Here is a 22278-nt window from a genome sequence, read left to right on the forward strand (position 1 = left end):
TAGTACACCTAGCACCAGCGCAAATATTTGATTCTTGATAAACAATTACTAGTATTAACATGCACTGTCCTAATTCCATGAACAATTACTATATTAAAATTATATATTTCCTTCTTCGTACATCCACTTTTCTTTTTAACTAAAATGATTCAATAAAAATATTTTTATTTTTATTTTATTGCATCTCTCTTAATTTACTTTCTCTACTTAGCACACAAAATAAAGCTGCATAAAATCTCATGCCGCCCAAATAAGAGATCATCTTCCTTAGGACGGAGAGTATTATATTTAGTTCATGAGATTGAATCTCACACCTTAATCCTAGATAAATAATTATAATAATTAGTTTTAGTGACTCTCCTTCAACTAAAATAATTTTTCAACTTAATTATAAATAAATTATCTTATAATAATTAATCACGACAAATTGAACGAAACACCATATAATACTAAATCAATTCCATTATTCTCTTTAGTCCACTAACAAATAATCTCATATGATATGAGTAATATAATATTCCAATTCCAAATGTTTCTTAAAATGTGTCAAGCGAAGAGCGATTTTTTATTTTTTTATTTCTAGAAGCGATTTTAATTAATGTGCTAAGTGCTTCGTGCTAGATCATGGTATGCTCATTAAATCTACTCATAGACTGCTAGACTTTTTAAGGTTTAACTAATCCTAATCCTTTAGAATATTCTGAGGTTGAAATATTCATTTAATTTTGATTTATTTAATTACAGTCTGTACAGATGTATACTCCTATGTACGTATTTTTCCTCATTTCAGGAGGTGGTAATGGAAAACGAATGTTCGAAGTATTATTTAATTAGAAAAAGAAATGGAAGAAGAAGAAGAAAAAAAAAATAGTTAATTCAATCAACGTCACATCATTTTTAGCACCATCATAAGTCGTCTTTTTGTATGAACGGAATAATTGAGAAAGAGTGAAACATTAAGCTGGAGTACTAGTAATATTCAATTTTCAAACTTATTAATCAAACTTTGTGATTTAATTGAATATGATTTGATTCATATTATAATTTTCAGTCTCGATTGGAATCCTTCTTTTACGAATTCCAAATTTGCAAAATTTGTACAAATAATTATTTTAATTCATGTTTAAAATCGAACCGGAACCGGACCAACAATTCCCATTTTGGAATCGGACTTGCCTCTAACTAGCTGAACCAGAACCGGCATACCAATCAATTCACCAATCCAAATTCGGTTTTGGTTCAGAATTTTTGGAACTACAACCGGTTATTAGTTGCCGGTTTTGACCTAAAAATGTCAAAATCGGCAATACCGGCAAAAATAGCCCTAAAACCGGAATTGCCGTTTCCTTTTGTTATGGTTCCAAAAAATTGGACACATAACCATGATTCTTGAACTGACGACATCCCTAATCTATTCAGATTATCCATTTATTGCAAAGATCAAACACACAGACACCAAATAAAACAAGAAAACCAAAAACATATTGCTACATTTGATCAACTCTTTGAAGATGAAAAGATGAAATTACAAACTATACATACATATATTCACAAACAGTATAAACAAAATGTAGCACAAGCAGCAATGCTTCCCAAAATCCACATTGTATCCAACCTGTTCTCATATCTCATCTTCTCCTCCTTTAGCTCACTCTGCACTCTCGAATACAACTGGCACGACTCCAGCACCTCGCTGTAGTTCTTGCTCCTCGGGCAGTTGAGCGCCTCCCTCAGAACGAGCAAGCTGTTCCTCCCGTTGACGTGAGAGCCCTCCATGTCCCCGAGCTGCATGCTCAGCTCCGTCAGTTTGAGAGACGTCAAGCTGTTGTCGGACGCGACCACTTTGAACTTCATGATAAGGATGCACTCCACCACTTGGCACGGGAGGATGTATTTCGCGGGGAGAATCGAGCCGAATCGTATCAAGAAGTCGTTGTCCGTGGGCCAATGTCTCTGCCCTCCGATCGGGCTCCAGCTCGAGAGGTTCGCAGCCCTTTTCGTCTTCTTGTTGACGAGAATCCAGCTGAGCCTGATTCCATCGCGAAGCTCGTGCCAGAGCTTCCCGTCTTTTCTTTCTCGATCAATCGACCAGCTCGGAGGCAGGCCGTCGGAGAGCGAGAGCACGACGTCGTCTGCTTCTTGCTCGGAATTCGCAAGGAGATCGAGACGGAAAGGGCAATTGTAGAACCAACCACTAGAGCCATTCGCGTAGGGAATGCCCCAGACGACTTTCGAACAAATTGTCTTCTCTCTATATCGGATATCCACAATCGACACGAAATCGGACGGTGAAATGTTTTCGACTTCGTCCTCGTCGCCGTAGTAATCGGCTTCCGTCCATTCTTGAGGGTAATCGTAGTAGTCGTTGCAGTGAAACTCGGGCACATCCTTGTTTACTATGAGGGGGAAACAATCGGCGTAAAACTTTTTAAGGCCGCCGACGGAAGAGATCAAATTTTTGACATCATTCCTGTTCGTCGAAGGCCACATGGAAGAGCATACGTCTTCCCACAGCCTCTCTTCTTTCGAGATAGACGAGAACGCAGCACAAGTACAGGCTGCAATGGCCAAATTAGCACCATCGAGGCGCCTTAATATGTCATAGCAAAGATCGCTGCTTAACGATGCCATACTATCAACCGATGAAACCGACATTTTCAAAGCTCTTTTACCATCTGAAAACGGCAACAAAAATTACAGATAAAGACAAACAAGCTGCGATAATACTATAAATATCACAAAAGAAATCATTTAAGTAGGAAAAATGTTTCCAGTTTACCGCATGAAACCTTAGAACGCCTGATCCTTGAGCATAATCATCATCGGGTGATAAAGTTCCTTCAACTAAACAGCAATAGCTTTTAACCGAAACAACGACTAATTTAGGGATCTTCCTGCACCTATGTATTTAAAAATCTCTAGCTGCATACGAACTATTGAACTAATTCAAAGTCTTATACCACTCATTCAATCAACTACGGTAATTTTCCCTATAAATCTCGTTCCCTCAAGATATGAAACAAGGATAGGATGATTCTCCATGAAACTTGATACGAAAAAAGGATCTCTGGCTGAAGTCTGAACTAATCCATCATTCATTCACACACAAAAACCAAGATTTTGAATAAAATGTTCACAACTGACAAAGCAACAAAAATCTCAACTCCCTCAATAAATCAAGCTCATTTTTGTTCAACTTTTAACGAGCATTCTGCTTCTCCGGGCAAAGCAACTTGGGCCATTGACCCCAAAAAATAGTCCATTTTGCCATTTTGCCATTTTGATCCATCCACCAAAACTAGTCCACTACTTTTTCATCACACATTACACTACTTATTATGTGTGACTACTTCATCTATATTTTTATTTTACCAATTTCACATCAAAGCCCGCACCATCCCCAAAGTCTCAATTTTTAGGGGAAGGAGGGAGTATAACAAAAGAGAAAGATTTATGTATGAAAATCAAGTGCACCAAATCTGAATCATGACATATAAACAGTTTAGCAAGCTGTATGCATATCCAAATTCCATTATGCTAGTTTAAAAAAAGCCTAAGCCATAGTTCTAGCAAATCACCTAAAAGCAGGAGCAATGCCAATACACACATAAAACTTAAAAGGGAGCAAAATTATAGACAAAGAGGGGAGGAATAAAACGAACCTGAAATGGATTGAAACCCTAATTCGAAAAATCGCCTTTTTTTTAGTAGAGCAGCTCCTCAAGGGGATTTTATGAGCAAGAAATGGGAGAAAGGGGACTGTATTTGTATGGGTCACTCATTAAATCTCTCCACTACTTTTCCGCCGAAGATCTTCTGCTTTGTCGGATCCCGAATATTTATTGCTCTCTGTGAATTTTGTGTTTTTAGAAATCTTAACAATGGCTTTGAGAAGATGAACTTCGATTCTCATCTTGACACGTAAGGAAGTACGGTGGGCCCCACGACGATCTTTACTATGGCCGATAAAAATTAATTTAATTTTGTCTGGACCATATTTTTTCACTTGCCTCCATGGGACGGAATCAAGAATTTATACAAGTCTCAGAAATATACATAATCAATTTTAAGAATTGAGGGAAAGGCATCCCTATCTCTTAACAAATCGTCTCATTTCTTCGCTCATTCCATAACTATTCATATCTCATTCCATAACTATTCATTCAATTTCATTTTTTATCTTTATTTCCAACAAATTCAATTAATAAAAACACACTTCATTAAATAAAATAAAAATTACTCCCTCCGTCCCCGAATACTTGACACAGTTTGACCCGGCACGGGTTTTAAGAAATGTAATTGGAAGTGTGTTGAAAAAGTTGGTGGGATGTGGGTCCTACTTTTAAAGTATTAGTTTTATAATAAATGTGAGTAGGAATGAGTTAGTGGAATATGGGGTCCACTACCAAAAATGGAAAAAGTGAACTGTGTCAAGTATTCGGGGACGCACCGAAATGGCAAACTGTGTCAAGTATTCGGGGACGGAGGAGTACAATTTAAAGGCTTAAAAAATAAAAAATACATAATTAAAATCTTAAAAAAAATTAAAAATACATAAATTAAATCCTAAAAAAAATTAAAATTAAAATACTCTAAATTAAATTATAAAAACTACTCCGCCGACGAATCATCCCCCGAAGTCGGCAGTGCACCTAAGTTAGATCGAGTCCGAATACCAAGTTGAGCTTTCAAATGCGCAATTTCGTCTATATGGGCTTCAAATTGGGGATGACTCATTTTTGAAGTGTCAGCCATCGTGGCGACCAGGTACATGGACATTAGGGTGTTCGAGCCCGTGCCCGTGCCGGAGCCCGAGCCCTCGCCCGCCTGGCTTGATTCGCCGCGGCCCCTCCCCCTCCCTCTCCCCCTCGCTCACGCCGCCTTCGCCGCCTTGGTCCCTTGGGGCCGACGTCGTGAACCGAAAAAGCCCCCTGCATCATCGGTTGGCGTGCCCTCTTGTGAGGTATTGCCTTCCGCCGCCATCACTAGACGAGTAGTGGCCACGCACCGTGTGCTTCGTGCGTTTCGAGCCTGACTCGACACCGCCAACTCACCTTTGAAGACCCGCAACGCCGCTCTCAGAATGTCGGCTCCACTGGCTCCGGTAATTCGCCTCTTCTGCCCTGTATATCGCGCAAAATTTTTTGACATCTTTGTCGCATCGGTCCCAATGACTGCAGAGCATCTTCACGTTGCGGGCAAAGGTCTTCTTCGGCCTTCGTGCGTTGTAAACTTCGGTGACTTTTTTCCAGAAACACAAGTGGGATTGTTGATTCCCGACGATAGGATCGTACGAGGCGCTGATCCAAGCGTCGTACACAGCCAACGTCTCCTTTTGGTTGTATGGATGACAGGTGTCATCCCCCACAACCTCGTGGTCGCCCTCTTCCTCCTCGGCATAGATGCCGATCCTGGCGGAGCCTCCACCTATCGGCCGGTATTCCAAAGTGCATTCAGCTGTATAATTATCCGGAATTTGGGATAATCACGGCGATTGCCTGTACCTCTGGGGGGAGGGACGATAGTATGCATCCACACAAAGGCGGACCTACCAAGGGGCATGAGGGACCCTTGGAACCCCCACCCATTTCTGAATTTACTATATATACAATATTCATTAAGCATTTACTATGACATTCCGTAGCCCAGGTGGTCGAGAAGTTTGCCTAGCACTACGGACGTTGAAGGTTCGATTTCAGCTGGTGGCGTTTTTATTGTTGATTTTTGGATTTTCAAGCTATTTAGCTAAATAATCATTTATCCATTAATTATTTAATGGTTTTTATTTTCTATAGCTTGATTAATTCATTAGCTAATGATTAATGCATTCATGTTTTCACACTAGTAACTTTTTACTATAATTTTAGAGTAGTTTTTTTTTTTAATAAATATTGTTATTGTAACATCAAAAAGTAGTAATTTTTATAATTTAAGAATAAAAATAATTATTTAGTTACATTATACGCAATTATATCATATTAGTAAATTTAATTATAATGTCACGCTTTTTATTTAGAATTATATTCTTTATTTATTTCGGCGTTAACACTGTCATCGTATGTACTTTAATATATATCGCTCATTTTCAAATTATTTATCTCACATTATGTGTATTGTTCATGTCGTGATTGTTTATGGCGTTATTGTTACTAAAAATATGCAACAATTGTTAACGTTAGTTTGGACCCCCCAATATTAAAATCGTGCGTCCGCCACTGCATCCACATCAAAATGTGGTGTTTGGTACGCCGGCTGAGTCGTCGAGCCGTGGGTGCCCGCCGACGAACCGGGAGTACCGAAAAAGTTGTCGCCCAATCGTCAAACGAGTTCAAGTCGAACCCGTCGGAGCCCCCGCCGCTGGAGTTTCCATCACCGGATATTTTTTCAGCAATTGAAGAGAAAAGAATAGATGAGTATAGTGTTTGTGTTTAAATGGAGAATGGAAGAGGAATGGAGTATTTATAGAATAATAAAAGAAAATAAAAACAATTGAAAAATTCGACCGTTGCAACGGTCATTTGACCGTTTAAAATTATTATTATTTTTTTTCGAATTTTCAAATTTTTTTTTTAAAAAACAAATTTATGACGTCATAATTCGCCGCCCACTCGCGGGCCGGCGAGTGGGCGTCACCCCATCCGCCAGCGCGCGCCACGTGGCATGCGCGCGTGGGGAGCCAGCTCGACGCCGGCCTCTTCCGCGCACGACGCTCGACGAGCTGGCTCGTCTCTTCGGGACGAGATGCATGCAGCATCGCCGTGTCGAGACGAGCATCGAGCCGCGATGCGGATGCCCTTAGTTAAAAATTAAATCAAATTTCTATAGCAAATAATACATATATGTATTATACATAGGGAACTGTTGCATTGGCAGATCCAGTATTCGAAAATGCAAGGGCGGACATGTCTATTTTTTTGTCTATGAGGTGACGTTAGGGGCAGACGAAGGGAGCAAACATGAAAATTTTATGTATAAAATGTCAGTCGCATGGAGGGGGTGGTCAACCCCTCCCGAAAACCCTGGATCCGCCACTGTATTGCCCCTTGTAGCTTAATGCTTGATCCGTCCATGATTGCACTATACGGTTTATTTTCGTTTAGTATATTATTTTTGTTGGACATATGGGTGAACATAAGCAATGGTCGTAGGGTGCATGGAAGCTAGTGATGAGGGTGCATGCAGGGGATACTTTGGTGTTTTTGTTAGTTAGAAAACTAGCCGTTAGAGGCAGTTTCTCTCTTCGGTTGTAACAGACGAGTTGAATCATCATTCACTCGTCATGTGCTTTGTACTATAGCAAGTTAGATAAGATCAAAGTGAGTAGTAGACTTATAACAAATACTCTTCATCTCAATAAAAGATCTCTCTCTTTACTCCGGTAGATTAGCGTGTGTTCTTCAAGATTTCTTCGTTAGATCTTAGATTAATATCAACAATTTTGATTTGTACATAGTAGTATTATTCATGCCCGATAGTTCGCGGTAAATGTGATCCAATTTGTTTATGAATTGAGAAAAAAAGTCCTACAATGTGTCTGCAGTTTTATTTGTTATTTTTCTTCAACTGGGCCTGCAAATAATTTTACAAATCTAGAGGTAAATATAAAAATGTACTGTACTACTAATGTTGAGGGTTTATACTTTTGGGGAAGTTTAATTTTCATTTGGAGAGTAATAACCCTTTGTGCTTTCACATAAATTTTTCAAATGTATTCATATAGTTTTAGTGATTTAGTCAACAGTTGTAAAAACCAAAACATTGTACTGTACATCTCACTACCAAAGTCAACTTAATTAGTAACTTGAACCTACACGATCTAAACAGTCGATTTCTCAACGAATTTTGACGAATACTCCCTCCGTCCACAATTAAGAGTCTAATTTCTAAATGACGCGGGTTTTAAAAAATGTTAAGAAAAATGAGTGGAAGAAAGTTATTGGAATAGGGGTCTCACTTGTATATATCAGTTTTAAATGATATGTGAGTGAAATGAGTTAGTGGAATGTGGAGTCTCTTTGTCCTTTATGGTAATTATGAACTGGGACTCTTATTCATGGACGGACCAAAATGGAAAAACGGGACTCTTATTCGTGGACGGAGGGAATACTTGAAATTGATTCACAGTGAATAAACTAGTGGAGACTATTAATAAAAACTATACTAGTCTTTATTACTAGTTCATGTAGCAATAAAATCAGATACAAGTTGTTCATGTAAAAGGCTAAAGTGTAGGCCTTATCCAATAGCACAAATAGTGAAATAGTACTCCCTCCGTCCCAGAGAAGTTAGCATACTTTGAAGATGGCACGGGATTTTAGGAGGTTTTGTTTTATGTGTTAAATGGAGAGAGAAAATATAATTTTTATATTCATATGAGAGAGAACTTTTTCCAAAAAGGGAAATGTGACATCTTTCTTGGGACAAACTAAAAAGGAAAGTGTGCCAACTTCTCTGGGACGGAGGGAGTAGCAATTAAGGTGGATGGGCACCCACAATTTTGAAATCAAAAAACAAACATAAAATCCCAAACAAAGAGAGATGGGAACTCTTCACCAAACAAGAATATCATCATAAGATTGACTTTACACATACAACCAATTCATTGTACACATCTTACAGCTCACCTACTTCACACCTCCCTCAAAATCATCATCATCATCATCCTAATCCTCATATAAATACTACTACCAATTAAAGAGCAAGATACTTATCATTATAATTTGTCAACCAGAACAAATAATCAGTGCAGAATAGAGTAGCATATGTTATCCCCATATCATAGGAGAAACAAAGAAGGCAATAGATGCATAAATTATGATAAGGATAGGGTAGAGATCAAAATCATGAAAAAGAGGAAGACATAAATGATCAATTAAGCCAAAGGTCATTAATATTGAAATGATCTTTACCAGTAAACAACGCGCCGATCATATTCAAGTCATTTAGCTAGTTCAGTTCTTAATACAGATGTTTACATAACAAAAGGCCAGCAATAAATTTAGATGATGGGAATAATACTTAGCGGCCTCTGCCACGCCCGCGCCCACGGCCACGGCCTCTGCCACGTCCAACAGCTCTTCCTGAAATCACAAAATATAGAAGATTGAATACATTGTTAGAATAAAAGACAAACTACAACTGCAGAGAGGGCTTCAATGGGTAGTTTCATACCTGCAGTGGGCTTCTTGGGCTTCACCCGAGGTGTCTCTTCCACAAGCAACGTCTCGAGATTCAAGCTATCGGGAAGGATGTAATAGCGAATATTATTACCCCTCACACTCAGGTGATCCATAGTCACAGGATTCTTTCCCTTCAAAGTAAGCTTTACTGTCTTTAAGTGAGTATTCATACTGATATCAACACCTATAAAAAGGAAACATTGTTGAGCAAAATTGTATTATGGAGAAAAATCATTCTTCTATCACAGTGCAGACTAAACTTATACTGATAAATGTCTTGCTTCATAGAAAATGCATCACAGATTCTCAATACGACTACTGAAGAAGTTCAGTAATGCATGCATAAAAAGACGATATAGAGATGTGACTAAGGTTAGAAGGTGGAGCAGCACTTTTCATGCCGGAAACTCAAGAAATTTGCACATAAAACATGAGTCGTTTAATTAATTTAAAACTAAGGAAATACATTAAAAGCATAACAAGAATGCAAGAAAGAAAGTAGAGCCTAAGGGAAACGCTCTGTTATTGTGATAAGCCATGTGTGTTTTTTCCTTCTGTCCAATTTTTCAGTATTAATTTCTATTCAGTAAACACACTATAGTACTAAACACAATTTAGTTAGATAAATCAAGCCATGACTCAGACACCAAGTACTGACTTCAAAGTTCCTAGGATAGCTATAAGTCTATAACCACATTCTAGCAATTTTGCCTTTCAGCAAGCCAGAAACATAAATCACCATAAATCTTACATATAAAACCTATAAATTCATTCTTAACATCTTGACACACAAACCTAATATCATTTCGCCCAAATTCTAATGAAATGCTGAACGCCTAAATAGTATCATTTCACCCAAATTCTAATGAAATGCTGAACGCCTAAATAGTATCATTTCGCCCAAATTCTAATGAAATGCTGAACGCCTAAATAGTATCATTTCACCCAAATTCTAATGAAATGCTGAACGCCTAAATAGTATCATTTCGCCCAAATTCTAATGAAATGCTGAACGCCTAAATAGTATCATTTCGCCCTAATTCTAGAATAAATTATCTACCTACAACATATCAACAGCTAGAAAAAGAAAGATACCAGCTATATCTAGTTATCTAGTACCGCGGAATAAAAAATTTAGTTGCAGGAAATCTGGAAATGATGAACCGAAAATAGAAAAAAAGGCAAAGAGGAAATGACGAACCGATGATTGTGCCGTGAACAACGGTTCCATTTTTTAGCTCAATCGACACTGTCTCGTTGTTCAATTTCATCAAAAACCTGCTCAAATCACAACAGCAAGCCATACATTAACCATAAAACAAACAAATCAAAGCGTCTTAGCTGAGTAAAAGTAAGAAAAGCTCACCTGACGAGCTTCATCGTTGCGAGTAAAACGTCGCCGGAGATTTAGGGTTTTGTTCAAAAATAAGTGAGCGCCTTCTGCTGAAGGGGAAGGGGAAGGGTTTCGGCAGTGGCGCGTATGCTAAAATCTTTCAGATCTAAAATGAAAAGTAATATTTGGGCCTCTTATTGGATAAATGGGCTTTCAGTAACTTATTAGATAAATGGGCCTTCACTACCATATTGGGCTTTCTTCATGGGAGCATTCTTTCCTAACTATTCATCTAAGGCTTTTGAGTGATCCATTTTATTTTATTTTGGTACGGAAATTAAGAAAATTATGTTTAGTGAATTAAAGAAATTATTATAAAGTAATGAGCTATTAAACTAAATAATGAAAATTAATTAATTTCAGGTTAATTCTATCGTGTTGCAGGCTATTCGAATTGCTAATATTCCTAGACTACAAATTTTCAACTCTAATTCTATCAAATTATGAGCCTATTTGGATCAATCCATGAATTTCAGGTTGAATTGATATCTCTACTTGTGGGATTGACAATGATATTGCCCAATCCCGCACAACCCGTCTTGCATACAACTATATTGAGAAGCGTGATAAAACTACGTGGAAATAGGTAAATTGAGAGGTAAAGAAAAATAATTATCATATTTATCTTTTCTTCATAAAAATTCATTCTCTCGTGGAAGATGTATTCGAGAAGGTATAGTTACCGTTTAGAGAAGGTAATGAAAAATATACTTTCCCAATTTATCTTTTCCTCTGGAGATATATAAGCGAACACATATGGAGTGGCGAAGGAGCTTATGTCCATACCGAGCTTATTTTTTTCCTTTCTTCAATCCCCAAATTTAATTAAATTTCACGTAAATTACTATGCAAAGGCCTCTATCAATAATCTGAATCGCCTAAGTATTATATTCTCGAACAAATTTTATTAAATCTTCCTGATGATACACATACAAATTATTCTTGAACCCACAATTTTGCACAGGAAGACTTGAACAGAAATTATAACACGCTACACACAACAACACTGGCATGTAGCAATCTACACACAACAATTGACATAGAGCACAGACCAAGAAGCTTATTGCCTTATTGGGTGGAACTCTGATTTAAACCAAAAGAGATCCTTCCATCACCGTGACGGCTCTGCCCTGGAGCAACACCCTCTCATTCTTCTCGTCAAGATGCACATTTAGAATGCCACTTCTTGGTGATGCCTGAATCAAGACCATCACATTAGTTTGGTGGAGAGTGTGTTTTATGTGAGTGTGTGTGTTTAGAGACAGAGAGTTTATGTTTACTTGATAAGCAACGAAATCGCGTTTCCCCAGTCTCTTGTTCCAGTAGGGCACCAAGGCACAATGTGCGCTTCCACATACAGGATCCTGTAAAAATGGACCAAAAAAATCAAAATGTTATCGTAAGCATCATGATGCTGTTTATTCCCGATCTCTCATTGTTGACACGAAAATTGCAGGACTTAATAACTGTCAATAAGATCAAAGGGAGTGTGGGAGAACTAATGTCATGGAACAGATACAAGCTAGTAGTAATAACTAAGCAGTAATGTTTCATTAATATCAACAAGATGGAGATAAACTACTCAAAAGATAAAGTAAGAAGGAGTATATCATTAATAAGATGCTACAATTCCACGTTTTGATGCTCACTTTCGTTCCATTAAGCCACTGAGTTTCTTAAGAGATCATTCAATTTTGAAATGAGTTAAGCTTATTACCTCATCCACCTCGAGCTTGGGGCAGAAAAAGCGACTGCAAAAATCAAATCCTGAGCCAGCGGGAGCAAGCCCAGTTACAATTATTCCCCTGCCAGGACATTTTTTAATCTCAGGAATATTTGGTTCTATGTCTGCAACTGCTTTGCCAGATGGTAGAACAACCTGCCAAAACCCAAAACCATATGAGGTAACTAAATCAATCTTTTCAGTCACACCTTTGGACATTTTCAAGTATTGATTGAGTAATTTTAAGAAATTCACTTCCATAACAGAACCTCTTATAGATCAGTAACATAAGCAATGACTGCTTAGTGCAACAAAAACAATATACCAATATAGAAATGAAATGAATACGCACAATGAGATCGTCCATTGTAGTTGTTTTGTAGATCTCATCCACAGAAGCAACATTAATGCTGTTGCAGATAGTTGAAATCTCATCTCCAGCATCGTATTCCTCTATGGGGACAACTGGGAAATCCAGTTCAATGAGGAAGCCGCTTGGCGTATTGCCATTCTCCGTTGTGGATGAATCGGATAATTTGGTGACAGGCACTCTTTTTGCTGTCAGAGTCCCAGACAGGGTCGAGAACTCAATAGTATCAGAGTTCACCAAGTCATTTGAAAAGAGAAAGTGAGACGCAGCCAAAGTAGCATGTCCACAAAGTTTCACCTGCATATAAACAGTTAGTACTTGACAGTCCCTTCTTGCTACTCCGTTTATAATCAAACATTCTACCATTCAACACAAAACAAAAGCGTGCTGATATCTGAATGCCAATAGTCATCGCTGACATCTTCCAGATCATATATACCATCACTTGAAACTCTATCGGTGCTTATAAGTGTTAGAAGTTGGAACATAAACAACAATGTATTGTCTGATTGAGAACCAAATTAAGAACATCTCAGGGTACTCTCAGAGATCATATGAATAAGCTAGCACTGAATGTAATCTCATCACCAGCTTATAAAGCAATACTCAACTCATTCATAACCAATTCAATAAGAGGAGTGATTGTATGAATAAGCTAGCACAATCTCATCACCAGGTTATGGTGCAGGAATCATATATTCACCTAGGGTTGTTAATTCAAGTATTCAACCAATTCTCAATATCAATTGGCATAATTACATCACAATCAAGCTAGATACACTGGTTAACAATTACAAAATCAACACCTCGGCATTGCTCGGAAAAGGATTATAATCAGAAATAAATCGGGCAGTATACGCTAAAAACAGGAGGAATAATTGAATTAACATAAACAGATTGAACCTCAGCGGCAGGGGTGAACCAGCGGAGGCGGAAAGCCGCAGAGTCAGGGAGGCGAGTCAAGTAGCAGGTCTCGGAGAGGTTGAACTCACGCGCCACCGATTGCAGCCAGTCCTCGTCTCTCTCCTCCTCCAGCAGGCACACCGCCGCGGGATTGCCCTTGAATGCTGAATCGGTGAATGCGTCAACCTGTTTTGAAGCACCGATTAGTTTCGATTTTCGCACGCATTGTTGATAGCAGAAATGGAGATTCGGCAGTTACCACGCTGTATTTGACTGGTTTCTTCGCCATGGTCAAACTTTGAGGAAGGAGTTAGCTCCAACTTTCAAGGAAGTTAAATGCCTATGAAGAGTTACAGTTGCCACTTACCATCAATTTATAGACAGGAATTCAAGCTTATTTTTTTGGTTGCTTTATTTTAGTAAAAATAAGGCAATAGAAGTCTCATTTTCCATAACAGACTCATTTTAATATTCATTCCACTTCTATTTGATTATCAAATTAATATTATTAAAAAATAAGACATTATTTATACTATAAACTTATTGGAAGGGTTATATTGCTAACTCATAACTTAATTGCTAACTACAAATAATAGTCATTAGATATTCAAATTAAAGGCTTAGATCATTAATTCTTAAATGTCAATACGATCAACGAAAAACGTCAACAAGGCCATAGGATTAATTCCAAAAAATATCAATAGGGGTATTAATGTCAATTAACTACATGTTTAGTTATAACTAACTTTTAAAAGAAATCCCAAAACTTTAAATTCATATAACATATATCAAATTAAAGATGATTTCATAAGGATTCTAACGATATCATACATGCATATGTTCCGACGTCAAAATTTGAAAAAAAATCGAAATTTTTTGTTTTTTTTCGTACAAGCAGAAATGTCAACATACTATATAAAATATGTCAATATAATACATGTAGAATGTCAATATAAGCAATGTGTTGACATTCTTAAAGCATTGTGTTGATATTTTCGGAACACTATATTGACATTTTCATCCAAAACCCTAATTTGAAGTTTTTTTTTATCTTTTTCGATTTTATTAATAAAAACAAAAATTACACATGGCAAATTGTAAACCACACATTTTCTAAAATCCTATAGCCTTAAATTAGTTATAGTTAGCAATTCAATGATACAGAATTAGCAATTGATCACTCCCCGTAAACTTATTTGACTCGCATTTTATAAACTAATGCAGGAAAAAAAACTTCATAATAATCGTGAAACAAGTACTACTAATAACTTTGAATAGAAGCATAAGTAGGACCGAGTAAAATATATTCCTAGTATAATAGTACATAATTCGAGTAGCTAAATAGGAATTAAATAAATACAGTATGATTCTGATATTGAGAATCATTTAAAAAAAAATTATTCGGATTTTTAGTTCTGTAGTGATTATTTTTTTTAATTCCAAATATTTTTTATGTACATATAAATTCTTCTTTAATATTATTTTTATTAAAATGTTATCTTTAAATATAATACTAGCAGCAATTTATTATTATCTGATGTTAGACTCTCATAAAATACCTTGAAACAAGAAAACAAAAATAATATGACTCTCATAAGTATTCCCGCTTGTCATGCGGGTGACCCGGGTTCGATCGCCGGCAACGGCGACAAACATTTTTGTTTATATTTTCCTATATTATTGTTTTCTTATCTCACCTTTGAGAATAATTGAAAAAAAATATCTCTATACCATGATTCTGAAATACAATCTATTTAGTTTAATAGAGTTTAATTTTTAAATTCGCATTATTCTATAACTTAATTAATTTAAAACTTTATGATTATTTGTGTGTAAACTTTTCTACCCTCTAATGATTTTAAAATAAAGATTATAATAAAATTTAATCTTTGAATTCAGAATTTAATCTAATACTCCATATTTTACTAATGCGACAAATCATACATATTTATATGAATAAAATTAATAAGACATCTGTTGAAATGTTGATGTCCACTTGAAAAAATAGTAACTGCTCCACTAGCATATGATTAAGTTATGTGTTGTCAATTTGTGTATATGACAAAATAGGGTTGGATAGTCTACTACGCTAAAATGTTCCATTCAGTTTTTAAATCTAATTCATAGATAATTGAATGATGGAGTCATTTAAATTAAACAATATTGGTCAGATCATGTTTTGTGAAAAACAATTAATCAATTGATGATTAAATTCTTTAAAAAGTAGTACTAACATGTGAAAATTATATTAACGATTATGATGTAAAATAACTTGTATTATTTAAAATGTAATTTAAGTCTTCAATTAGTACTGTCTTCCTTTGTTAACTAGTCAAATGATTTGTATTGTTTTAACATGAGGAAGTATCGTAGCATGTGAATTTTGATTATTTTAGTATCATGTAACTGTTCGTGTCTTTTGTTGTTGGTCAAATAGTAATTTGTAGTAGTATTATTTTCAAATGTAATTTAGTCTACAATTTGTTCTTGCCATCCTCTGTTAATTACTAATAATTTGAAGTAAATATTATTTTAACATATTGGTTTTCAATTTGTTTTTGTCTCCTCCTGGTAGACATAAAATTTGTATTTTCTCTGTCCATAATTAATAGACCTATTTTTTCCAATTTGGATCATTCACAAAAAAATTAATCAATTTTTATTTAATAAGATAAATCATATTCTCCATGTACTAATAGATAGCATTTCACAAATTCTATTACTTTTTCTATTTACTTATATCAATTTTACTAATTTTACATTAAAATTCACGTTATTCATATTAAAATTAATGATAGTACGTAGATGAAGGAAATATTATTTTAAGACATGAAAATTTAGTATTTTAACAATGATTCTTGTCTCATGTTTTATGTCCCCTCTCGATTGGTCTTTTTCTCTTGTTCCGTTCTTCAATTTTTATGCTGTCGTTCTTCATTAAGTTGTGTTCCCTTTGCCAAGAAAGAGTGCAAAAATATACTCGTATTTCACAAAATTTCAACCTTTTCATGTATATTTTATAAAGACAATTTTTTAGCCAAGATGGAAAAAAATCGAGCAACCCCTTTTACCTCCATTTACCCCACTATTCACGATAATATTATCATAAGGTCTAGTACATAACTTAGTCACATTTGACGACAAATCACTTTATGTCTCTATTTATTTTTATTTGATATTATTTTATTTACGATTATAGTAGATGAAATAATTTTATATACTTATTTTGGGGGCTATGGAGAATCATCTTGTCTAAAGCTTTGAAAAACAAGACGACGATGCTCAAAAGTTTGAATTTTAAATAGCTTGAACATGAAAATACACCTACCGATGCTCGAGATAACATCAACAAAACAGAAATCTAACAACTTAATTAATTGCCTTCATTTTTATTCACAGCCCATGCCCCATGATACATATAGATATATATTGATTATTGACTATATAGTGAAGCATAAAAATATAAGAGCATTCACAACCGTTGCCTTTCGTCTGCTCCGAGGGATGATTTGAGTTGTGACCATACATACAAGGCAACGATTTATTAACACATACAAGGCAACGATTTATTAACACATACTAGCATAGAGCACAGACCAAGAAGCCTATTGGGTGTCACTATGATTTAAACCAGAAGAGATCCTTCCATCACCGTGGTGGCTCTGCCCCGGAGCAACACCCTCTCATTCTTCTCATCGAGATGCAGATTTAGAATGCCACTTCTTGGTGATGCCTGAATCAAGAGCATCACATTAGTTTCGTGGACGGTTCGTGTGTGTGTGTTTATAGACAGAGTTTATGTTTACTTGATAAGCAACGAAATCGCATTTCCCCAGCTTCTTGCTCCAGTAAGGCACCAAGGCACAATGTACGCTTCCAGTTACAGGATCCTGTAAAAATGGACAAAAAAAATCGAAGAATGTTATCGTATTCATAAGCATCATAGTGCTGTTTATTCCTGATTCATCATCTTAGAAACAAAATTACAGCACTCAATAGCTGTCTGATAAGATCAACGGAGACGTGTTTCATGGAATAAACACAAGCTAGTACAAGCAAGCAGTAATGTTTCATTAATAGCAACAAGCTAGAGAAAAACAACTGAAAAGATGCAGTAAGAGATTGTATATCCACATTTTCATGCTCAAGTTAATTCCATATCATGGTGGGAATAGGGTTGATAATGAAAGGTGGAGGGGGATAAAAAGCTTCTTAAGAGATGATAACTGCGGGTCCTCATGTTTTGGAAAAATGAACTTAGGAGGATTGAGATGAGGATGTCTGCAATGAGTTAAGCATATTACCTCATCGATCTCGAGCTTAGGGGAGAAATAGCGACTGATAAAATCAAATCCTGAGCCGGCGGGAGCAAGCCCTGTTACAATTATTCCCAAGCCAGGACATTTTTTAATCTCATGAAAGTTGGGTTCTATGTCTGCAACTGCTTTGCCAGATGATAGCACAACCTGCCAAAACCAAATGTAGCAACTAAATAAATCTTTTCAGTCACACCTTTCGAACATTTTCAAGTATTATATGAGTAATTTTAAGAAAATTGCTTCTATAAAAGATCTCTTAGGCCCTTCTTGGTATGATGAAATGGAATGTGATTCCTACTTCCATTCTATTTATTTGCTTGGTATGATGGAATGGAGGAAATGAAATGAAATGAAATGAAATGAAAATGTAAAGAAATTGTCATTTCATTCCTATCTTCTTTCCATTCCATCATTACAAAGCAATGGCTGCTCAGTGCAACAAAAGCAATATATACCGATATAGAGATGGAATGGAATACGCACAAAGAGATCATCTTCCGTAGTTGTTTTGTGGATCTCATCCACAGAAGAAACGTTGATACTTTTACAAATAGTTGAAATATCAGCAGCAGCATCATATTCCTCTATGGGGACAACTGGGAAATCCAGTTCAATGAGGAAGCCGCTAGGCGTATTACCATTCTCCGGTGTGGATGAATCGGATAATTTGGTGACAGGCACTCTTTTTGCTGTCAGAGTCCCAGACAGGGTCGAGAACTCAATAGTATCAGAGTTCACCAAGTCGTTTGAAAAGAGAAAGTGAGACGCGGCCAAAGTAGCATGTCCACAAAGTTTCACCTGCAAACAAGCAGTTACTACTTGACAGTCAGTTCTTGTTACTCCATTTTTAATCAAACAATATCTAACATTCTACAAACACAAAAGAGTGCCGATATCCGTTTCAGTAGTCATCACTGACTTCTTCCAGGGCATACATACATATCATCAGTTGAGGTAAAATGAAACACTATTGGTGCTAAAAAGTGTGTGTACATTAACAACAATCTATTGTCACTGGCTCATTTAGCACCAAAATTAAGAACATTATATGAAGAAGCTAGCACTGAATTATCGATGTAATCTCATCACCGGCTTATGGAGCAATAATCGCGTTGGGGAAGAGAAATCGGCTTGGAACAATACTCAACTCATTTAGAACCAAATCAAAAACTCTTCAGAACGAGAGATTATACGAATAAGCTTGCAATGAATAGATACTCAGCATAATCTCATCACCAGCTCAATCATAATTTCAGCTAGGGTTACTAATTCAACCAATCTCAAGATCAATTGACACAATTACATCACAAAATGCACTCATCCACAACATATAAATCGGCAATTACAGAATCAACACTGCTTCAAAACCATTAAAATCATGAATCGGCAGATCAATCTGGACATATGTTCTAAAAAACAGGATGAATAATTGAATTAATATAAACAGATTGAACCTCAGCGGCAGGGGTGAACCAGCGGAGGCGGAAAGCCGCAGAGTCAGGGAGGCGAGTCAAGTAGCAGGTCTCGGAGAGGTTGAACTCACGCGCCACCGCTCGCAGCCACTCCTCATCTCTCTCCTCCTCCAGCAGGCACACCGCTGCCGGATTACCCTTGAATGCGGAATCAGTGAATGCGTCAACCTGTTTTGAAGCACCGATCAGTTTCGAATAGAATGTGTGTTGATGGCAGAAATGGAGATTAGGCAGTTACCACGCAGTATTTGACTGGTTTCTTCGCCATGGTCAAACTTTGAGGAAGGAGTTATCTAGTTTACTTCAGTTTAACATTTTAGTTGCCAACAATTTATAGTCAGAATTCAAGCTTATTAAAATATCTCACTCTGATTTGTCACGATCTCAAGAAAATTTAGTGAGTAAAACGAGAAATAATTTTGATTAGAATGATAGTAGTAGTAAATTGGAGTGAGTAAAATAGCTTGAATAATTAGTATCGTATCAAATAAAAATACTACTAGTAGTATTAAATTTTATTCCCATTTTCGGATTAGGTATTTGATTTATAAATTATCTTTAAAATATACTCATACTCTTATTCCCATTTTCGGAACCTTTTGCGCAATTATTTCTATATTATTGGAGAATTTAATAGGCTCAGTTATTTAATTATTAAAAATATGGATTTTCGAATTCGAGTTTTTATTGGCTAGGATTCATTTTTTCAAATTTAAATTGGTTTGAACCACACTTAAGTCTGATTCGAAATCTTAATGTTAAAGAATAATAAGTGTTGACAAAATTTGTTTATATTTTTTGATTTTGAGATTTAATGTTGTATTTGTTGTAACTTGTAAGTACTATATGTACTTATTAGTTTATTATGAAACCAATAAGATATTTGTTGAAATGTTGATGTCCACTTGAAAAAATAGTACCCCATGTTTATTAGCATTAAGATGAGTGTTTCCAATTTGAGTATTTGACAAAAATACAATAATATACTGATATTTTGGTCATTAAAATTAAACAATATTAGTCAGATTATATTTTTGAAAATAAATTAATCAATCGAACTAATTGAATTTTAACAAAATAAAAAAAAAGGCTCAAGCCAAATTGATTTTTTATTAGTTTACCAAGTGAAATTACATCAACGATTATGATGTCAAATAATTTGTAGCATGTAATTAAGTTTTCAATTAGTACTTGTCATCCTTTTTTTGTTCAGTCAAATAATTTGTATTATTTCAACATGCAATTAAGTCTTCAATTTGTTGTTGTCATCCTCTGTTAGTCAAATAGTTTGAATTATTCTAACATGCATTTAACATGGAAGTTTTTAATCTATCAATATATAAAGGGGACAGTTTTTTGGATGCGCATGTGGCACATTTTTTGTGGGAAAGCAATTTATTGGGCAAAGCAAAGGCATATATTATTGAATAAAAATTGGTCCAGATAAAATGGCTTCACCTTATAAATAGAGAGAATCACACAACATCCTAAAAAATTGTACAATAGCCATCTCTGTTCCCCAGTTTATGTCCTGTTCAAAGCCAGTTCGAGGCCACTGTCTCATCGCCGGCCGTCGGAGGACAGGTGCACCAACCGGAACACTGTTCAGATTTCAGACACATGAAGAACTCCATGGCGCCGTTGAAGCAGGGCGGTGGAGCTGCGAGGCGGATGGAACGGTGGTCATAGCAGCACCGATGAGGAAGAGAAAGAGAGAAGGAAATGGTGGCGCGTAGCTGCACCGATGAGGAGAGAAATAGAGAGAGGGAAATGGTAGCGCCTCCTCTGTAGGTTTGATGTGAGGGAAATGGGGGGGCGTGTAGGCTTAGAGAAATATTTAGGGTTTTAATGTGTATAAGTTTATGATGTACTTTAATATATTTTATATAATAGTTTGTATATAATTTTATATTCATGCTAGGTAAGTAATTGGTATCCTTTTTAATTAAGTACGGCTTTAATTTACACGTTCAACTCTATTGTTATATCTTCAAACTTGGGCTCTAATTTTGACTTTTAATATTTGTTTGAGTTTTATGAGCTTTTTAGTATGTTTTACTGTACAATTTTAGAGAAAAAAAATACTAAACTTGCATATTATATACTTTAAGAAATATTCAAAAAATTAATTGCACAAAACGATAGTATTTGGGTGATGGAATTCATCGAATAAGATAATGGCAAAATAATATATGTCCGTAATCTTACTCTTTGTGTAGAACAACAAATAAAATTAAACACATATGAAAGTGTTAACAAAAGTATAATAATTAAAAAAAATTACTACTACATATTATATTCACACGTAACGTATTAAGAATACTATTCTTAAATTAATTGTGTCGACTCAATTTATTTGGAGTGGATTTTTGTTGGCTAAATGATACTGAAACTAACAAGGTTATTTTAATAAATATCCATAACAATATTAATAATAAATTAATAGTTATAGTAATTAATATTCAAATATTTTTACGAAGTAGTACATTCTTATCTTCTCCCATAAATTCTAACTAGACATTATTGTTATTGATTTATTTTACTTATTATTTCCATCAAAATTATTTAAAGACAGCGGCTAAGTTACTTGATGTTTTAATAATTTATTAATAGTTTAATTTTATAAAAAATATAGATCTAAAAATATAATCAAAATATTTTATAATTTTCATTTATAATTTTCTTAAGGAATGTCGTTAATATTTATATTTAGCATCACTTAAATGAAACTGAGAATTTAGATTTTCATTTATGAAATGGTATTAATTCCTTAAACAACAACGTAACTATTTGCCGCAAGTATCATAGTAAGTATTTAAGAAAAAATCTACAAAATAAAAGAAAATATTACTTACTCCTCCGACTTTCTTTTCATATGAGTGCGGGCAAATAGCTTTATGAATGCAACTTCATGTATAT

General features: G+C 35.6%; 4 protein-coding genes across 7 annotated transcripts; all 4 read right to left on the reverse strand.

Moving 5' to 3' along the window:
* Positions 1-1460: 1460 nt before the first annotated feature.
* Positions 1461-3892, reverse strand: LOC125185157 (F-box protein At2g27310-like). 4 transcript variants are annotated; one of them, XM_048081650.2, is made up of 3 exons: positions 3663-3892; positions 2780-2844; positions 1461-2675 (listed from the first exon to the last, which is right to left on the reverse strand). In XM_048081650.2, exon 3 carries the CDS (start codon positions 2653-2655, stop codon positions 1549-1551), a length of 1107 nt encoding a protein of 368 aa, XP_047937607.1. In that variant the 5' UTR covers positions 2656-2675; positions 2780-2844; positions 3663-3892; the 3' UTR covers positions 1461-1548. The 4 variants fall into 4 exon arrangements, with proteins under 4 accessions (XP_047937607.1, XP_047937606.1, XP_047937605.1 ...); XM_048081649.2 differs by having other exon boundaries at positions 2780-2858; XM_048081648.2 differs by lacking the exon at positions 2780-2844.
* A 4973-nt stretch (positions 3893-8865) lies between these two features.
* On the reverse strand, positions 8866-10676 carry LOC125223308 (small nuclear ribonucleoprotein SmD1a). The gene is made up of 4 exons (XM_048126390.2): positions 10546-10676; positions 10381-10457; positions 9172-9363; positions 8866-9080 (listed from the first exon to the last, which is right to left on the reverse strand). The coding sequence occupies exons 1-4, from the start codon at positions 10557-10559 to the stop codon at positions 9019-9021; spliced, it is 345 nt and encodes a 114-aa protein (XP_047982347.1). The 5' UTR covers positions 10560-10676; the 3' UTR covers positions 8866-9018.
* A 781-nt stretch (positions 10677-11457) lies between these two features.
* On the reverse strand, positions 11458-13962 carry LOC125219364 (Phenazine biosynthesis PhzC/PhzF protein). The gene is made up of 6 exons (XM_048121329.2): positions 13828-13962; positions 13569-13754; positions 12648-12962; positions 12290-12451; positions 11853-11936; positions 11458-11768 (listed from the first exon to the last, which is right to left on the reverse strand). The coding sequence occupies exons 1-6, from the start codon at positions 13855-13857 to the stop codon at positions 11661-11663; spliced, it is 885 nt and encodes a 294-aa protein (XP_047977286.1). The 5' UTR covers positions 13858-13962; the 3' UTR covers positions 11458-11660.
* Positions 13963-16930: 2968 nt separating this feature from the next.
* Positions 16931-19733, reverse strand: LOC125218470 (uncharacterized). Its single transcript, XM_048120141.2, has 6 exons — positions 19598-19733; positions 19342-19527; positions 18371-18685; positions 17873-18034; positions 17375-17458; positions 16931-17301 (listed from the first exon to the last, which is right to left on the reverse strand). Exons 1-6 carry the CDS (start codon positions 19625-19627, stop codon positions 17194-17196), a joined length of 885 nt encoding a protein of 294 aa, XP_047976098.1. The 5' UTR covers positions 19628-19733; the 3' UTR covers positions 16931-17193.
* Between the last annotated feature and the right edge of the window lie 2545 nt (positions 19734-22278).

Source organism: Salvia hispanica, chromosome 1 (assembly GCF_029641045.1).
Source record: "Salvia hispanica isolate PSC_SH4W2 chromosome 1, Shi_PSC_v1, whole genome shotgun sequence".
In the NCBI taxonomy this organism is placed as follows: domain Eukaryota; kingdom Viridiplantae; phylum Streptophyta; class Magnoliopsida; order Lamiales; family Lamiaceae; genus Salvia; species Salvia hispanica.

What these genes read in the sequence shown, in the direction of transcription:
- LOC125219364 (XM_048121329.2), bottom strand. Translation starts at nt 13,857, where the DNA reads ATGGCGAAGAAACCAGTCAAATACAGCGTG. An exon ending in AACCAGTCAAATACAGCGTG is followed by an intron (nt 13,755 to 13,827) that starts GTAACTGCCGAA and finishes GCTTCAAAACAG; the next exon opens with GTTGACGCATTCACCGATTC. An exon ending in CTACAATGGACGATCTCATT is followed by an intron (nt 12,452 to 12,647) that starts GTGCGTATTCAT and finishes GGGTTTTGGCAG; the next exon opens with GTTGTTCTACCATCTGGCAA.
- LOC125218470 (XM_048120141.2), bottom strand. Translation starts at nt 19,627, where the DNA reads ATGGCGAAGAAACCAGTCAAATACTGCGTG. An exon ending in CTACGGAAGATGATCTCTTT is followed by an intron (nt 18,035 to 18,370) that starts GTGCGTATTCCA and finishes TGGTTTTGGCAG; the next exon opens with GTTGTGCTATCATCTGGCAA. An exon ending in GCGATTTCGTTGCTTATCAA is followed by an intron (nt 17,302 to 17,374) that starts GTAAACATAAAC and finishes CTCTTGATTCAG; the next exon opens with GCATCACCAAGAAGTGGCAT.
- LOC125223308 (XM_048126390.2), bottom strand. An exon ending in TGTTCACGGCACAATCATCG is followed by an intron (nt 9,364 to 10,380) that starts GTTCGTCATTTC and finishes TCCTTTTTATAG; the next exon opens with GTGTTGATATCAGTATGAAT. An exon ending in GCCCAAGAAGCCCACTGCAG is followed by an intron (nt 9,081 to 9,171) that starts GTATGAAACTAC and finishes TTGTGATTTCAG; the next exon opens with GAAGAGCTGTTGGACGTGGC.
- LOC125185157 (XM_048081648.2), bottom strand. Translation starts at nt 2,655, where the DNA reads ATGTCGGTTTCATCGGTTGATAGTATGGCATCGTTAAGCAGCGATCTT.